The 18,907-nt window shown below is 46.6% G+C and overlaps 1 protein-coding gene across 1 annotated transcript; it reads right to left on the bottom strand.

Annotated features, from left to right (window-relative positions):
• Positions 1-12,781: 12,781 nt before the first annotated feature.
• Positions 12,782-16,518, bottom strand: snx10b (sorting nexin 10b). The gene is made up of 5 exons (XM_090220979.1): positions 16,133-16,518; positions 15,841-15,941; positions 15,240-15,341; positions 14,719-14,937; positions 12,782-13,854 (listed from the first exon to the last, which is right to left on the bottom strand). Exons 1-5 carry the CDS (start codon positions 16,223-16,225, stop codon positions 13,125-13,127), a joined length of 1,245 nt encoding a protein of 414 aa, XP_090077105.1. The 5' UTR covers positions 16,226-16,518; the 3' UTR covers positions 12,782-13,124.
• Between the last annotated feature and the right edge of the window lie 2,389 nt (positions 16,519-18,907).

The following is an 18,907-nucleotide window of genomic DNA, read 5'->3' as shown; positions in this document are numbered from 1 at the left end:
ACTATACCTCAGCCCCTCATCCCTCCACCCCACTGTCCATCCATCCCACTATACCTCAGCCCCTCATCCCTCCACCCCACTGTCCGTCCATCCCACTATACCTCAGCCCCTCATCCCTCCATCCCTCCACCCCACTGTCCATCCATCCCACTATACCCTCATCCCTCCATCCCTCCACCCCACTGTCCGTCCATCCCACTATACCTCAGGCCCTCATTACTCCTTTCCTTCCTTCCTCTCTCTTCTCTTAACTGTGTCCACCCAGAGAAGTCCCACTCTCTTCATTTCTAACCTCTAAGAAGACATTAGACTGTCATGATTCACACACGGATGCTGTGACTGACAGGCTGAATGACCCTCTAAGAAAAAAATCTGAGATGTCAGCTCGGGGATTCGATCTGCAACCTTTCGGTTACTAGTCCAACGCTCTAACCACTAGGCTGCCTGCCACCCCATGTGCATATAAACACAGAATACAAAATTCTGCATATCACCCTGCATACCACTGCTGGCTTGCTTCTGAAGCTAAGCAGGGTTGGTCATGGTCAGTTCCTGGATGGGAGACCAGCTGCTGCTGGAAGTGGTGTTGGGGGGCCAGTAGGAGGCCCTCTTTTCTCTGGTCTAAAAAAATTGATTGGGGACACTGCCCTGTGTAGGGTGTCGTCTTTCGGATGGGACGTTAAACGGGTGTCCTGACTCTCTGTGGTCACTAAAGATCCCATGGCACTTATAGTAAGAGTAGGGGTGTTAACCCCGGTGTCCTGGCTAAATTCCCAATCTGGCCCTTAAAACCATCACGGTCACCTAATAATCCCCAGTGTACAATTGGCTCATTCATCCCCCTCCTCTCCCCTGTAACTATTCCCCAGGTCGTTGCTATAAATGAGAACATGTTCTCAGTCAACTTACCTGGTAAAATAACGGATTAAAAAAATATATATATATATATATTTTTTACTAAAAACCCCATGATGGTAGTGACTGTCCATTACTGCTGGTCCCTTATTAACCATCATGGATTCACAGTACTTTACTTTAATAACATATTTCAGTTGTTGTGTATATTACATTTATTATATTTGATGACTTTATTATTTCATTCCAATTCATCTCATCTCTATAGAGCTCCTCCCTATGCTGTCTGACAAAATTCATATTTTAGTAGTTCTTCAAAGTAAGTAAGGCATACTTTTATGACTGCTGAATACCTGAATACCTGCTGACTACCTGCTGACTACCTGTATGACTGCTGAATACCTGCTGAATACCTGTATGACTGCTGAATACCTGCTGAATACCTGTATGACTGCTGAATACCTGCTGAATACCTGTATGACTGCTGAATACCTGCTGACTACCTGTATGACTGCTGAATACCTGCTGAATACCTGCTGACTACCTGTATGACTGCTGACTACCTGTATGACTGCTGAATACCTGAATACCTGCTGAATACCTGTATGACTGCTGAATACCTGAATACCTGCTGACTACCTGCATGACTGCTGAATACCTGAATACCTGCTGAATACCTGCTGACTACCCTTATGACTGCTGAATACCTGAATACCTGCTGACTACCTGTATGACTGCTGAATACCTGAATACCTGCTTAATACCTGCTGACTACCCTTATGACTGCTGAATACCTGAATACCTGCTGACTACCTGTATGACTGCTGAATACCTGAATACCTGCTTAATACCTGCTGACTACCCTTATGACTGCTGAATACCTGAATACCTGCTGAATACCTGCTGACTACCCTTATGACTGCTGACTACCTGTATGACTGCTGACTACCTGTATGACTGCTGAATACCTGTATGACTGCTGAATACCTGAATACCTGCTGAATACCTGCTGACTACCTGTATGACTGCTGAATACCTGAATACCTGCTGAATACCTGCTGACTACCTGTATGACTGCTGAATACCTGAATACCTGCTGAATACCTGCTGACTACCTGTATGACTGCTGAATACCTGTATGACTGCTGACTACCTGTATGACTGCTGAATACCTGAATACCTGCTGAATACCTGTATGACTGCTGAATACCTGAATACCTGCTGACTACCTGCATGACTGCTGAATACCTGAATACCTGCTGAATACCTGCTGACTACCCTTATGACTGCTGAATACCTGAATACCTGCTGACTACCTGTATGACTGCTGAATACCTGAATACCTGCTTAATACCTGCTGACTACCCTTATGACTGCTGAATACCTGAATACCTGCTGAATACCTGCTGACTACCCTTATGACTGCTGACTACCTGTATGACTGCTGACTACCTGTATGACTGCTGAATACCTGTATGACTGCTGAATACCTGAATACCTGCTGAATACCTGCTGACTACCTGTATGACTGCTGAATACCTGAATACCTGCTGAATACCTGCTGACTACCTGTATGACTGCTGAATACCTGAATACCTGCTGAATACCTGCTGACTACCTGTATGACTGCTGAATACCTGTATGACTGCTGACTACCTGTATGACTGCTGAATACCTGACTACCTGCTGAATACCAACTATCAACCACTTAGATCATGTATTTTCATGTAATAAAACCTCGCTAAGTAACTGCTCTGCTCTCGATTGCACGTTATTCTGTCTCTTTTAACTAGCAGGTGTGAAAGAAACACAGATATGTGCGCAATGGGTTATGGTCATTATAGTTTTCTGCACTAAACGATGTAGAATATTGGCCTGTTGGAAACTATCACTATCGCACAGTTCTGATCTGCTGTATCTCTATAGAAACTGTGCAATGTGCACATTGAGCTCACAGAAAAAAAACTGAACAAATTGGAATTCAAATAATTGAACCGATGTCAGTCAATTAGTTGTATAAACACTGAAAAATAACCAATATTTTGGTTAAATGCTCAGCACTATTGGTTTCACATTGGTTGTGGGAATGAAGCCATACGTTTCTTGACCGGTAAAACAACGTTTTTCGAACGTTCTCGGAAAACAGAACCACGAGGAAACCTTTAGGAAACGTTATGCTTGAAGTACTGAAATTCCGACAGAAAAACGTTGCTTCTTAATGTTCTCTGAACTATTTAAGAACATTGCCAATGTCAAATCAGTTGGAGAATGTACCTACAACATTACCAAAATGGAAATTAAATGTAACCACGTTTGAACTTTTAGGAATCGTTCTGTTAAAGAAGTTCCTTAAATGTTCTGGGAATGTTCCAAAGCCAAGAATCTATCCTACATTATTCCCAGAACGTTGTGGGAAGGCAAAATACCCATAAGACATCCACGCTCTCGCCAAGCGTTAACAAACACATGGTTCTCAGAACGTTTTGCGCTAGCTGGGATGTCTCTGCTTGATATAAACTCTATTCACCTGTCCAACAGAGTCACCGCTAGCCAGGAGTTAGTAATACATCACACACCAGCTCCTACTGTCAGCTCCTACTGTCAGCTCCTACTGTCAGATCCTACTGTCAGCTCCTACTGTCAGCTCCTACTGTCAGATCCTACTGTCAGCTCCTACTGTCAGCTCCTACTGTCAGCTCCTACTGTCAGATCCTACTGTCAGCTCCTACTGTCAGATCCTACTGTCAGATCCTACTGTCAGCTCCTACTGTCAGCTCCTACTGTCAGATCCTACTGTCAGCTCCTACTGTCAGATCCTACTGTCAGCTCCTACTGTCAGCTCCAGAGGGTCGGACGGTATCTCCCATTTTACACTACATATTATTATGATACAGAGATCTCAACTTCCTTCCCTCTCCAGGCCATGTAATCGCTGCATTCCAAATGGCAACTATTCCTTATAGTGCAGTTCCTTTTCCCAGAGCTCTTTGGGCCCAAGTCAAAGTAGTGCACTTTATAGGGAATACGGTGCCTTTTGGAACGCACACCAGAAGGAGTTGGGGGTGCAACGCTCCAGTAGTTCCTGATTCCTGGAGACGAGGAGCTGTAGAGAGTTTAACAACAGTACAGCCATCCACTCATTCCCAGTTCATTGCTTCATCCGGGCGGAATGCGGTAGCTTCGGTGCTGTCTGCCCGGCAACAATAGAAATAGCAGGTTCAGCCAAGCAGAACCAGTCTAAGGTAGCCAGGCTAAGGTAGCCAGGCTAAGGTAGCCAGGCCTGTCACAGTTGATGAGTGAAGGACAACTCCCACGACTGCTCACTTCCACCTCTGACAGCTGACAGCTGACTATCTGACTGACAGAGAATAATCTAGCAGCCCTGAAATGGCAGGAGGAAGAGGAGGTGTTTTTCACAGATGGAAGAGGGTGTTCAGATGGGGACGACACACACGCACGCACGCACACACACACGCACGCACGCACGCACGCACGCACGCACGCACGCACGCACGCACACACACACACACGCACACACACGCATTCTCACGCGCACAGACACACGCATGCAGAGGCGACAGACGAGGACAGATGTGATGTCGTGTGGAATCACCCCCTACGTTTCTGCCAGCTGAAGAGTTGTGTCCTCAGTAAATGTGTTTGACGTACAGCCATACTAAATGACCTGTACCAAGTGCTGCTGCTCCCCAGTTCAACTCATTCAGAATTCAGCCACACCTGACGAATACTCAACACTACTGCATTGTATTCACAGTCATGTATCATTATACCCAGGTCTAGGTTATGTGCTGTACCTAACCCTTGTTCCCTGCTAAAAGGAACACGATATCACAGAGGCTGCTTCCAAAATGGCACCCTATTCTGTATTTTAGTGCACTTCTTTATGACACAGCCTAAGTATGGGGAATGGCCGCTTCCTGCATGATACCAGTTTTCCCTGTACAGGTCACATGACAGGGTTTGGGGTTCATTTGATCTGATGTCAATTCAGGAAGTGATTTGAAAAAAACATTCTAAAATGGAAAAAAAATGTTTGAAACACATAGTGAGAAATTATTTAAAATGGATGCAATTTTTTCAATGATGGCACTGAAATGAGCAGTGTCTGATTCAACACCACTGGAGCATATCTCTATGGTCTCTCTCTCTCTCTCTCTCTCTCTCTCTCTCTCTCTCTCTCACCCCCCCACTGGAGCATATCTCTGTGGTGTCTCTCTCTCTCTCTCTCTCTCTCTCTCTCTCTCTCTCTCCTCTCTCTCTCTGTCTCTGTCTCTGTCTCTCTCTCTGTCTCTCTCTCTCTCTGTCTCTCTCTCTCTCTCTCTCTCTCTGTATCTCTCTCTCTCTCTGTCTCTCTCTCTCTCTCTCTCACCCCCACCGCTCCTCTCTGTAGCCCCAAAGCCCACTCTGAGCTGCCATCGGGATTTCATACTGTTACTCTCAGATTGCATGCCTGCATCGCTGTTCTGATGACACAAATGAGGAAAGACCAGTCAATGTTCAGTATGAGCATGTCCCATATGGACCCTGGTCAAAACTAATACAAGGGAATAGGGTGCCATTTGGAAGCAGTCATAGACTGGGAATGTCCTGAGTTGTATCTGACATAGAGAAGTGCTGACATGACAACAATATGCTCAGTAGCAGATGGGCCTGTCTGTCCCTGTGGAGATGTTTCCTCTCCTCTCCTCTCCTCTCCTCTCCTCTCCTCTCCTCTCCTCTCCTCTCCTCTCCTCTCCTGTCTCCTCTCCTGTCTCCTCTCCTGTCTCCTCTCCTCTCTCCTCTCCTCTCTCCTCTCCTCTCTCCTCTCCTCTCTCCTCTCCTCTCTCCTCTCCTCTCCTCTCTCCTCTCCTCTCCTCTCCTCTCCTGTACATCGTTCTACATGACAAACAATAGCAAGCTAAGTAGAAAGGGAGCAGGACTTCCTACACTGGCACTACTAACAGTGCTGCCTCTGTCCTTCTCTTTGTCCCAACCTCAGCTTCAACCAGGGACCCTCGACCACAACTAGCTAGCCATTTCACAACCAAGGACCCTCGACCACAACTAGCTAGCCATTTCACAACCAAGGACCCTCAACCACAACTAGCTAGCCATTTCACAACCAGGGACCCTCGATCACAACTAGCTAGCCATTTCACAACCAGGGACCCTCAACCACAACTAGCTAGCCATTTCACAACCAGGGACCCCTGATCACAACTAGCTAGCCATTTCACAACCAGGGACCCTCGATCACAACTAGCTAGCCATTTCACAACCAAGGACCCTCGACCACAACTAGCTAGCCATTTCACAACCAGGGACCCTCGATCACAACTAGCTAGCCATTTCACAACCAGGGACCCTCGACCACAACTAGCTAGCCATTTCACAACCAGGGACCCCTGATCACAACTAGCTAGCCATTTCACAACCAAGGACCCTCGACCACAACTAGCTAGCCATTTCACAACCAAGGACCCTCGACCACAACTAGCTAGCCATTTCACAACCAGGGACCCTCGATCACAACTAGCTAGCCATTTCACAACCAGGGACCCTCGACCACAACTAGCTAGCCATTTCACAACCAGGGACCCCTGATCACAACTAGCTAGCCATTTCACAACCAGGGACCCTCGACCACAACTAGCTAGCCATTTCACAACCAGGGACCCTCGACCACAACTAGCTAGCCATTTCACAACCAGGGACCCTCGACCACAACTAGCTAGCCATTTCACAACGACTACACTATAACTGTATCCATTGCAGTTTCCTCCTCACACAGCGGGTCTCGTTGCCCCGTCAGTGCTGAGGTTGAGTCACAGTTCCTGGTGCTGTAAGCCCATTGATCTGTAGAGGACTGATAGGTTTAACAGTGTCAGCAGTGTCAGGGTAGAGGGTGACTGAGCAGGGTAGAACTGACAGCCAGGCATGGCTGTGGACTGGTCTCTTCCTCAGCTCAGTCAGCTGAAGGTTAAGAGACCAACAGAAACAGCCAATTAGAGTGGAGCCAATACCACTGGACAACCCAGAGGGACGCCAGAGGAGTCTAAATGTGCACACTTTGCACCCTTTGCCCTATGTAGTGTACTACGTTTGACCAGGGCCCGTAGGGACCTTAATGTGGATTAAAGGAGTCCCTAAGGAAGATAGTTGCACTTGCGTGTCTATAAGAATGTATTTCAAGATTACAGTGCAGACATTTCAACTGGCTCTAGGGGGTTGGAAGCATGGCAAGACATAATATTATCTTCCAGTAAATCCACACTGGACTGACGACATGTTGATTCTCTCTACTTCCTGACAAGCCATTTCTTCTTCCAGTTTGTTGTGGAGAGCTGGGTAAAGGCCCAGGTCTGAGACAGAACCACACAAGCACAGCAGGAACAGTAGTCATGGTACGAGACAACCTGCTGTTTTAGTACATAGAAACAGTGTTCCGCCACCCCCTCTCTGTTCTCTCTTTCTCTGTCCACCCCCTCTCTGTTCTCTCTCTCTCTGTCCACCCCCTCTCTGTTCTCTCTTTCTCTGTCCACCCCCCTCTCTGTTCTCTCTTTCTCTGTCCACCCCCTCTCTGTTCTCTCTTTCTCTGTCCACCCCCTCTCTGTTCTCTCTTTCTCTGTCCACCCCCTCTCTGTTCTCTCTTTCTCTGTCCACCCCCCTCTCTGTTCTCTCTTTCTCTGTCCACCCCCTCTCTGTTCTCTCTTTCTCTGTCCACCCCCCTCTCTGTTCTCTCTTTCTCTGTCCACCCCCCTCTCTGTTCTCTCTTTCTCTGTCCACCCCCTCTCTGTTCTCTCTTTCTCTGTCCACCCCCTCTCTGTTCTCTCTTTCTCTGTCCACCCCCTCTCTGTTCTCTCTCTCTCTGTCCACCCCCCTCTCTGTTCTCTCTTTCTCTGTCCACCCCCTCTCTGTTCTCTCTTTCTCTGTCCACCCCCTCTCTGTTCTCTCTTTCTCTGTCCACCCCCTCTCTGTTCTCTCTTTCTCTGTCCACCCCCCTCTCTGTTCTCTCTTTCTCTGTCCACCCCCTCTCTGTTCTCTCTTTCTCTGTCCACCCCCTCTCTGTTCTCTCTTTCTCTGTCCACCCCCCTCTCTGTTCTCTCTTTCTCTGTCCACCCCCTCTCTGTTCTCTCTCTCTCTGTCCACCCCCCTCTCTGTTCTCTCTTTCTCTGTCCACCCCCTCTCTGTTCTCTCTTTCTCTGTCCACCCCCTCTCTGTTCTCTCTTTCTCTGTCCACCCCCTCTCTGTTCTCTCTTTCTCTGTCCACCCCCCTCTCTGTTCTCTCTTTCTCTGTCCACCCCCTCTCTGTTCTCTCTTTCTCTGTCCACCCCCTCTCTGTTCTCTCTTTCTCTGTCCACCCCCTCTCTGTTCTCTCTCTCTCTGTCCACCCCCCTCTCTGTTCTCTCTCTCTCTGTCCACCCCCTCTCTGTTCTCTCTTTCTCTGTCCACCCCCCTCTCTGTTCTCTCTTTCTCTGTCCATCCCCTCTCTGTTCTCTCTTTCTCTGTCCACCCTCTCTCTGTTCTCTCTTTCTCTGTTCTCTCTTTCTCTGTTCTCTCTTTCTCTGTCCACCCCTCTCTGTTCTCTCTTTCTCTGTCCATCCCCTCTCTGTTCTCTCTTTCTCTGTCCACCCCCCTCTCTGTTCTCTCTTTCTCTGTCCACCCCCTCTCTGTTCTCTCTTTCTCTGTCCACCCCCTCTCTGTTCTCTCTTTCTCTGTCCACCCCCCTCTCTGTTCTCTCTTTCTCTGTCCATCCCCTCTCTGTTCTCTCTTTCTCTGTCCACCCCCTCTCTGTTCTCTCTTTCTCTGTCCACCCTCTCTCTGTTCTCTCTTTCTCTGTCCACCCTCTCTCTGTTCTCTCTTTCTCTGTCCACCCCCTCTCTGTTCTCTCTTTCTCTGTCCACCCCCTCTCTGTTCTCTCTTTCTCTGTCCACCCCCTCTCTGTTCTCTCTCACTCTCTGTTCTCTCTTTCTCTGTTCACCCTCTCTGTTCTCTCTTTCTCTGTCCACCCCCTCTCTGTTCTCTCTCACTCTCTGTTCTCTCTTTCTCTGTTCACCCTCTCTGTTCTCTCTTTCTCTGTCCACCCCCTCTCTGTTCTCTCTCACTCTCTGTTCTCTCTTTCTCTGTCCACCCTCTCTCTGTTCTCTCTTTCTCTGTCCACCCCCTCTCTGTTCTCTCTTTCTCTGTTCTCTCTCACTCTCTGTTCTCTCTTTCTCTGTCCACCCCCTCTCTGTTCTCTCTCACTCTCTGTTCTCTCTTTCTCTGTTCACCCTCTCTGTTCTCTCTTTCTCTGTCCACCCCCTCTCTGTTCTCTCTCACTCTCTGTTCTCTCTTTCTCTGTTCACCCTCTCTGTTCTCTCTTTCTCTGTCCACCCTCTCTCTGTTCTCTCTCACTCTCTGTTCTCTCTGTTTTCTCTCTCTGTTCTCCCTCTCTCTCTGTCTCTCTGTTCTTTCGCTCCTTTCTCTCTGTTCTCTCTCTCTTTTCTCTTTCTCTCTCTGTTCTTTCTCTCTGTTTTCTCTCTCTCTGTTCTTTCTCTCTCTGTTCTTTCTCTCTCTGTTCTTTCTCTCTCTGTGTTTTCTCTCTGTCTGTTCTTTCTCTCTGTTCTTTCTCTCTGTTCTTTCTCTGTATTCTCTCTCTGTTCTTTCTCTCTCTGTATTCTCTCTCTGTTCTTTCTCTCTCTCTGTTTTCTCTCTCTGTTCTTTCTCTCTCTGTTCTCTCTCTCTGTTTTCTTTCTCTCTGTTCTTTCTCTCTCTCTGTTCTGTCTCTGCTCTCTCTGTCTCTCTCTCTGCTCTCTCTTTCTGTTCTCTCTCTCTCTCTATGTTCTCTCTCAATGTTGTCTCTCTCTGTTCTCCCACTCTATCGGTTCTCTCTCTCTCTCTGTTCTCTCTCTCTATCTCTGTTCTCCCTCTCTGTCTCGCTGTTCTCTTTTTCTCTCTACCTGTATGTGAGTGTGTGTATGTGTGTGTGTTCCCGTGTGCGTTGTGTGTGTGTGTGTCCTCTGCACACTACTGCCATGCTGTGTAAGAATATACAGTTGGATAGTTCTGTCATAAGCCTCTACTCCCTGACACCACTGACAGCTTCCTTACCTGCGAGTGTGTGTGTGTGTGTGTCAGCATCATTACCTGTGTGTGTGTTAGAGTGACTGCAGGGTAATGCCGCACACAGTCAATCACTGACAGAGGACACACACACACACACACACACACACACACACACACACACACACACACACACACACACACACACACACACACACACACACAGTCTTCTACGCCTTAACAAGCTATCTTCAGGATGAAATGTCCTCCCTCTCCCAATGTGGGTTTGAGGGCTTTCCCCCCCTCTCCTTACCCGGTCATCCTGTCTCCTGAACTGACCTGAGCAGCTCCCCAGGTGGCATCACCTGTCCGTCACGCCATCGTGAGCCTATTGTCTGGGCCCGTTCTGAATGTCTAATGAGCTTCCTGTCCAGTTTCCTGTCCACCTCGGAGAGACATGCTAATCTAATTAGCGGTGCAGAACGTCAGCCACACATCATTCTGCTTATTGTTCATTACCTCTGCATAAGCATAGTACTACTCTCTGTGGGAACACACACACACACACACACACACACACACACACACACACACACACACACACACACACACACACACACACACACACACACACACACACACACACACACACACACACACACACAGGAATGAGATGAGTGGTGAGTTAGGTTACTCATTGTCCTTACATAGTGAGACTGTCTGCATAGCTGCTAGGTGGACACATGACAGGAGGGTGACTGCTTAGTGTGGGAGGGAGGGTGCCTGTCAGTGTGTGTGTGCATTTCTGCTTTTGTGTGTGTGTGTGTGTGTGTGTGTGTGTGTGTGTGTGTGTGTGTGTGTGTTCCCACAGAGAGTAGTACTATGCTTTTGCAGAGTCTATGTGTGAGAGGGAGGGGGTAGTTTGTCCTACAAACTCTCACAGTCTCACGTCAGAATTATTAATAAGAATTATAAATATTTCGAAGTTGATCTAAATGTCAAATTCAAAGTGGTTAAGGTTAGACATTAACTCTGAATTCCTAAGGTTAGACATTAACTCTGAATTCCTAAGGTTAGACATTAACTCTGAATGGTTAAGGTTAGGCATTAACTCTGAATGTTTAAGGTTAGACATTAACTCTGAATTCCTAAGGTTAGATATTAACTCTGAATGGTTAAGGTTAGACATTAACTCTGAATGGTTAAGGTTAGACATTAACTCTGAATTCCCAACGTTAGACATTAACTCTGAATTCCTAAGGTTAGACATTAACTCTGAATGGTTAAGGTTAGACATTAACTCTGAATGTTTAAGGTTAGACATGAACTCTGAATTCCTAAGGTTAGACATTAACTCTGAATTCTTAAGGTTAGGCATTAACTCTGAATGGTTAAGGTTAGGCATTAACTCTGAATTCCTAACGTTAGACATTAACTCTGAATTCCTAAGGTTAGACATTAACTCTGAATTCTTAAGGTTAGACATTAACTCTGAATTCCTAAGGTTAGACATTAACTCTGAATTCTTAAGGTTAGACATTAACTCTGAATTCCTAAGGTTAGACATTAACTCTGAATTCCTAAGGTTAGACATTAACTCTGAATTCTTAAGGTTAGACATTAACTCTGAATTCCTAAGGTTAGACATTAACTCTGAATTCTTAAGGTTAGACATTAACTCTGAATTCCTAAGGTTAGACATTAACTCTGAATTCTTAAGGTTAGACATTAACTCTGAATTCCTAAGGTTAGACATTAACTCTGAATTCCTAAGGTTAGACATTAACTCTGAATTCCTAAGGTTAGACATTAACTCTGAATTCCTAAGGTTAGACATTAACTCTGAATTCCTAAGGTTAGACATTAACTCTGAATTCCTAAAGTTAGACATGAACTCTGAATTCCTAAGGTTAGACATTAACTCTGAATGGTTAAGGTTTGGGATAGGCTTAAAACAACTTTCTAATGGTGGATTTGAACATGCAACTGCCTCTTGGAATGAAAGGTAGATGCTTACACCCATCCACCATCCCCGTCCACAACGCTCTAGCAAAACCCAAGCCTACTCAAAGGTAACAGCGCTCACTGTTGTTCCTAGTGGCCGGTTTCCACGTCATCTCCCAACGTCCTCAGACATGGATGGACCCCTGTCAGACAGGAGTGGGTCCAGGGACGGGCTACCTCCCTAACCTCTGACCCCTATCAGACAGGAGTGGGTCCAGGGACGGGCTACCTCCCTAACCTCAGACCCCTATCAGACAGGAGTGGGTCCAGGGATGGGCTACCTCCCTAACCTCTGACCCCTGTCAGACAGGAGTGTGTCCCAGGGACGGGCTACCTCCCTAACCTCTGACCCCTGTCAGACAGGAGTGGGTCCCAGGGACGGGCTACCTCCCTAACCTCTGACCCCTGTCAGACAGGAGTGGGTCCATGGGGGATCCTGTGGGAGAGACCCCAGTCCTCTCCTGACAGTAGAACTGTCCTATAGGTAGAAGCTGTCTCCTCAGAGACCCTATTATAGAAGCCTCACAGTGTCCTATACAATGTCCTAAAATGGTTCCTACTACTGGTGGTTAAGGCCAGTAAGTCTTAAGTACTAAGATATTAATCATTTTTGTTGCCTGTTGTCACGGAAATTCATTGTTCTATGTCATTTCCAGTATTATTTTGACATATAAAGTGGTAGAAAGTGACCAATTAATGTAGCGATGCAGATGGTTGAATAGAACAATACTGCCCTCTACTGGGCAGATGTAGGCCAACTGTTTAATCAAACCCAAAATGTAGTTTCCATCACTTGACACGAACAGGATAAGTGTTTTAAAACCGATAACATTCCCTTCCTTTGTAACCACAATCAGGAACATTCTTACAACAACAAAACAACATTAGAACTGACTTTATTTACAGTGAAGGAATCCTAATATTTACATATTTCAGATTTTTGGACAAATATTTCACAAAACTACTCAGACATAAACACACATTCCCTCATCATCTTCTCTGGAATAGAATAGAAGGAAAAAATCAGTTTTGATGGCAGAAAGACAAGGTAGTTATGGTGACAGTAGTTTGGAGAAATGGATGACAAAAAGCTGTGTAGAAGCCTTATTTTAAAAGCTGTGTAGAAGCCTTATTTTAAAAGCTGTGTGGGAGCCTTATTTTAAAAGCTGTGTGGAATTATTTTAAGATGAAATGAGAGCAAACACAGTGTCCAAAATAGCACCCTATTCCCTACATAGGGCTCTGGTCCAAGGTAGTGCACTATCGGGTGACATTTGGGATGCAGAATATTGTAAGTTACCATGTCCTGGTTGGCTGTGATGTTCCCATGGAGAGACAGACATGCTGAGAGTGTCTTCTTCCTGGTCGGGGTTAGGTCTGGTCCTATCAGGTAGAGACAGAGCTAGGGTCTCTTCCTGGTCGGGGTTAGGTCTGGTCCTATCAGGTAGAGACAGAGCTAGGGTCTCTTCCTGGTCGGGGTTAGGTCTGGTCCTATCAGGTAGAGACAGATCTAGGGTCTCTTCCTGGTTGTGGTTAGGTCTGGTCCTATCAGGTAGAGACAGAGCTAGGGTCTCTTCCTGGTTGTGGTTAGGTCTGGTCCTATCAGGTAGAGACAGAGCTAGGGTCTCTTCCTGGTCGGGGTTAGGTCTGGTCCTATCAGGTAGAGACAGAGCTAGGGTCTCTTCCTGGTCGGGGTTAGGTCTGGTCCTATCAGGTAGAGACAGAGCTAGGGTCTCTTCCTGGTTGTGGTTAGGTCTGGTCCTATCAGGTAGAAACAGAGCTAGGGTCTCTTCCTGGTCGTGGTTAGGTCTGGTCCTATCAGGTAGAGACAGAGCTAGGGTCTCTTCCTGGTTGTGGTTAGGTCTGGTCCTATCAGGTAGAGACAGATCTAGGGTCTCTGTGGGTGAGGAAGCAGCTCCATCTTTACTGCTGGGCGCCGGCTCTACAAACCCACTGAAAAAAGAGACACATTCTGTACAATTAAATTCAACTTCACTGGACAGAGAATTCCAATTCAACTGCCCTGGACAGAGAATTCCAATTCAACTGCCCTGGACAGAGAATTCCAATTCAACTGCACTGGACAGAGAATTCCAATTCAACTGCACTGGACAGAGAATTCCAATTTAACTGCACTGGACAGAGAATTCCAATTTAACTGCACTGGACAGAAAATTCCAATTCAACTGCACTGGACAGAGAATTCCAATTCAACTGCACTGGACAGAGAATTCCAATTCAACTGCACTGGACAGAGAATTCCAATTCAACTGCACTGGACAGAGAATTCCAATTCAACTGCACTGGACAGAGAATTCCAATTCAACTGCACTGGACAGAGAATTCCAATTTAACTGCACTGGACAGAGAATTCCAATTTAACTGCACTGGACAGAAAATTCCAATTCAACTGCACTGGACAGAGAATTCCAATTCAACTGCACTGGACAGAGAATTCCAATTCAACTGCACTGGACAGATAATTCCAATTCAACTGCACTGGACAGAGAATTCCAATTCAACTGCACTGGACAGAGAATTCCAATTCAACTGCACTGGACAGAGAATTCCAATTCAACTGCACTGGACAGATAATTCCAATTCAACTGCACTGGACAGAGAATTCCAATTCAACTGTAATCATATAATATCACCCTTTCTGTTAGGTTTGACTTTTACATACATTGTGCGTGTGTGTGTGCATGTGTGTGTGTGTGTATGTGTGTGTCTAATGTTTGTGTTTGTGTGTGTGTGTGTGTATGTGTGTGTCTAATGTTTGTGTGTGTGTGTGTGTGTGTGCTTGTGAGGCCTACCTACCTAACAGAGTCGGAGTCACAGGACTCCTTGCGGCTGGTCTCTAACAGGTCCTCCTGGGAGTGGAAGCGTTGCAGTTTGCAGCCGCAGCGCAGCACGGCCTGGGACACAGAGTAATGGGTTCTACCTGAGGCGCAGGCCTCTATCTGGGACACCCCCAGCTCCGACTGCAGGAAGAGGTGCAGACAGCTGTCTGACAGAAGCAGATTACTCTCCAGGGTCCTGGCATGAAAGACCAATGAAACTCTGGTACTATACCAACAGACCCATAAATACAAATGGATATTCATAGATCTGTTGATTTGTTTAACATTGGTTAAACATAGAACCTATTACAGCGTCTATTGTTCACTACCGCCAGAAAAACAGAGGAAGCACAACCTAGAGCAGCAACGAGGAGACATACGTGTAAGAACTGTTTAGTAGGCCTTTAACCCTTTGAGTATAACCATTGTTTTTCTAGTATTTTTTTTAGAACTGTTTTTCTTGTTATTATTTGTAATGTTTGTTAGGAGGACACTCACAGTTGAAGGAACTTCTGGAGGCCCTTCATCCTCTCTGTGATCTGCTGGGCGTTGTTCAGGTTAAAGAAAGGGTTCTTAGGTGGTAGTTCAGGCAGCTGGACCCTGGAAATGGACACAGTCAAATCAAAACACACTTAAAGGGCCAATCTGGGATTGGGACATCCATGTTTTTGGACTGTTTAATTCATTATATATAGTCATTGATTCTTAAAGTTAAAGGGCCAATCTGGGATTGGGACATCCATGTTTTTTGGACTGTTTAATTCATTATATATAGTCATTGATTCTTAAAGTTAAAGGGGCAATCTGGGATTGGGACATCCATGTTTTTTGGACTGTTTAATTCATTATATATAGTCATTGATTCTTAAAGTTAAAGGGGCAATCTGGGATTGGGACATCCATGTTTTTTGGACTGTTTAATTCATTATATATAGTCATTGATTCTTAAAGAATATAAAATAATTGGCACCCTTTTTTAACAGCTACTAGCTAGAGAGACACAAGACATGTGGAATTACTTTCTTTGTGTACATTTGTTAAATGTGTTCCCAGCTATCTTAGGGCAATATGCTATACATATAGAGTATGCCATCCTCACATGAGTAGGGAGTTAGCCTGCAGTTTCTGCCGGAGCCATACGAAGTCACGGTACCTTCTCCTCACACAGGAGATCTTCTTGGTGAAGCAGAGACTGTTGGTCTGAGGAGAGACAGCAGCAGTTTAATACTGATATTCCATAATCCGTATGAACCGGTGGAGAAAACTAAAACAGACCCTTACCTTAACCATAGCCTTAACCTAAATTTAACCCATTCGGAAATGAAATATTGGTTTGCACGTCAGCCACATCTCCTTAATTTTCCCCCATTGTCTCAGGACATCATACTTACATGTATACAGATTTCATAGTCCATGTGGGCATGCCAGAAGTCCTTCTTCTGAATCTGAGGATCCCGAACCCAGACACTGATAAACTGCTCCATGGGGAGGAGAGGAGAGAGACTGATGAGGTAAGGAGAGAGACTGAGCCACACTTAACTAAACTGTGGATGAGAAGTGAGAATGTACGGTCTGAGGCAAAGATGGAAGTTTTACAGGACAGAAATACAGGAAGTGCAATCATTGACTCACTCCAACTCTACAGATGTAGGATCTTAATTTGATCACTCTTTTGTTGCTGAGCATTGTCTTCCACAGCAGGAAATGCAAACCTGTATTGTTTTTTAGTTTTAAAAAGGCTTCTAAGGTTTGTCATTTCCACTTTGAAATTTCAGACTTGATTTGCCCTAAGTAAAAATGTATCAACCCTACAAAACTGTCCATTCCTTATAATCCACATAATACATAACATTTCCTGTTTCTGCAGGAGCTGCCTCAAATTAAGATCATACATCTGTTTACCCTGTGCCTTTTACAGGTTAGTCCAGTTTATTTTACTATGCCGCAGAGTGAAAGCAGAAGTAGCTCTGATCTCTCTCTCTCTTACACCATCTGATTTGGTGTTTACAGCATGTTTTCAAGACGAGTTAAACATCTTTAGATCTGTAGATTTCTAACCACAGTACTGTCCAGCTAGTTCAACCTACTGAACCAGGAAGAGACCCCCACACCGACCCTCACTGGGCTACATTACCAACAGTACTGTCCAGCTAGTTCAACCTACTGAACCAGGAAGAGACCCCCACACCGACCCTCACTGGGCTACATTACCAACAGTACTGTCCAGCTAGTTCAACCTACTGAACCAGGAAGAGACCCCACACCGACCCTCACTGGGCAACATTACCAACAGTACTGTCCAGCTAGTTCAACCTACTGAACCAGGAAGAGACCCCCACACCGACCCTCACTGGGCTACATTACCAACAGTACTGTCCAGCTAGTTCAACCTACTGAACCAGGAAGAGACCCCCACACCGACCCTCACTGGGCTACATTACCAACAGTACTGTCCAGCTAGTTCAACCTGCTGAACCAGGAAGAGACCCCCACACCGACCCTCACTGGGCTACATTACCAACAGTACTGTCCAGCTAGTTCAACCTGCTGAACCAGGAAGAGACCCCCACACCGACCCTCACTGGGCTACATTACCAACAGTACTGTCCAGCTAGTTCAACCTACTGAACCAGGAAGAGACCCCCACACCGACCCTCACTGGGCAACATTACCAACAGTACTGTCCAGCTAGTTCAACCTACTGAACCAGGAAGAGACCCCCACACCGACCCTCACTGGGCTACATTACCAACAGTACTGTCCAGCTAGTTCAACCTACTGAACCAGGAAGAGACGCCACACCGACCCTCACTGGGCTACATTACCAACAGTACTGTCCAGCTAGTTCAACCTGCTGAACCAGGAAGAGACCCCCACACCGACCCTCACTGGGCTACATTACCAACAGTACTGTCCAGCTAGTTCAACCTGCTGAACCAGGAAGAGACCCCCACACCGACCCTCACTGGGCTACATTACCAACAGTACTGTCCAGCTAGTTCAACCTGCTGAACCAGGAAGAGACCCCCACACCGACCCTCACTGGGCAACATTACCAACAGTACTGTCCAGCTAGTTCAACCTGCTGAACCAGGAAGAGACCCCCACACCGACCCTCACTGGGCTACATTACCAACAGTACTGTCCAGCTAGTTCAACCTGCTGAACCAGGAAGAGACCCCCACACCGACCCTCACTGGGCTACATTACCAACAGTACTGTCCAGCTAGTTCAACCTACTGAACCAGGAAGAGACCCCCACACCGACCCTCACTGGGCTACATTACCAACAGTACTGTCCAGCTAGTTCAACCTACTGAACCAGGAAAAGACCCCACACCGACCCTCACTGGGCAACATTACCAACAGTATTGTCCAGCTAGTTCAACCTGCTGAACCAGGAAGAGACCCCCACACCGACCCTCACTGGGCAACATTACCAACAGTACTGTCCAGCTAGTTCAACCTGCTGAACCAGGAAGAGACCCCCACACCGACCCTCACTGGGCTACATTACCAACAGTACTGTCCAGCTAGTTCAACCTGCTGAACCAGGAAGAGACCCCCACACCGACCCTCACTGGGCAACATTACCAACAGTACTGTCCAGCTAGTTCAACCTGCTGAACCAGGAAGAGACCCCCACACCGACCCTCACTGGGCAACATTACCAACAGTACTGTCCAGCTAGTTCAACCTGCTGAACCAGGAAGAGACCCCCACACCGACCCTCACTGGGCTACATTACCAACAGTACTGTCCAGCTAGTTCAACCTGCTGAACCAGGAAGAGACCCCCACACCGACCCTCACTGGGCTACATTACCAACAGTACTGTCCAGCTAGTTCAACCTACTGAACCAGGAAGAGACCCCCACACCGACCCTCACTGGGACACATTACCAACAGTACTGTCCAGCTAGTTCAACCTGCTGAACCAGGAAGAGACCCCCACACCGACCCTCACTGGGCTACATTACCAACAGTACTGTCCAGCTAGTTCAACCTACTGAACCAGGAAGAGACCCCCACACCGACCCTCACTGGGACACATTACCAACAGTACTGTCCAGCTAGTTCAACCTACTGAACCAGGAAGAGACCCCCACACCGACCCTCACTGGGCTACATTACCAACAGTACTGTCCAGCTAGTTCAACCTGCTGA

The sequence above is a fragment of the Oncorhynchus mykiss genome, chromosome 3, assembly GCF_057628025.1.
Source record: "Oncorhynchus mykiss isolate SJ-2025 chromosome 3, ASM5762802v1, whole genome shotgun sequence".
Taxonomy (NCBI): domain Eukaryota; kingdom Metazoa; phylum Chordata; class Actinopteri; order Salmoniformes; family Salmonidae; genus Oncorhynchus; species Oncorhynchus mykiss.
Note: the sequence above shows the minus strand (reverse complement) of the source record. Positions and strands in the feature narration are given on the sequence as shown.

What these genes read in the sequence shown, in the direction of transcription:
- snx10b (XM_090220979.1), bottom strand. Translation starts at nt 16,225, where the DNA reads ATGGAGCAGTTTATCAGTGTCTGGGTTCGGGATCCTCAGATTCAGAAG. An exon ending in CTCCAGAAGTTCCTTCAACT is followed by an intron (nt 14,938 to 15,239) that starts GTGAGTGTCCTC and finishes CTTTCATGCCAG; the next exon opens with GACCCTGGAGAGTAATCTGC. An exon ending in TGTGACTCCGACTCTGTTAG is followed by an intron (nt 13,855 to 14,718) that starts GTAGGTAGGCCT and finishes CTCTTTTTTCAG; the next exon opens with TGGGTTTGTAGAGCCGGCGC.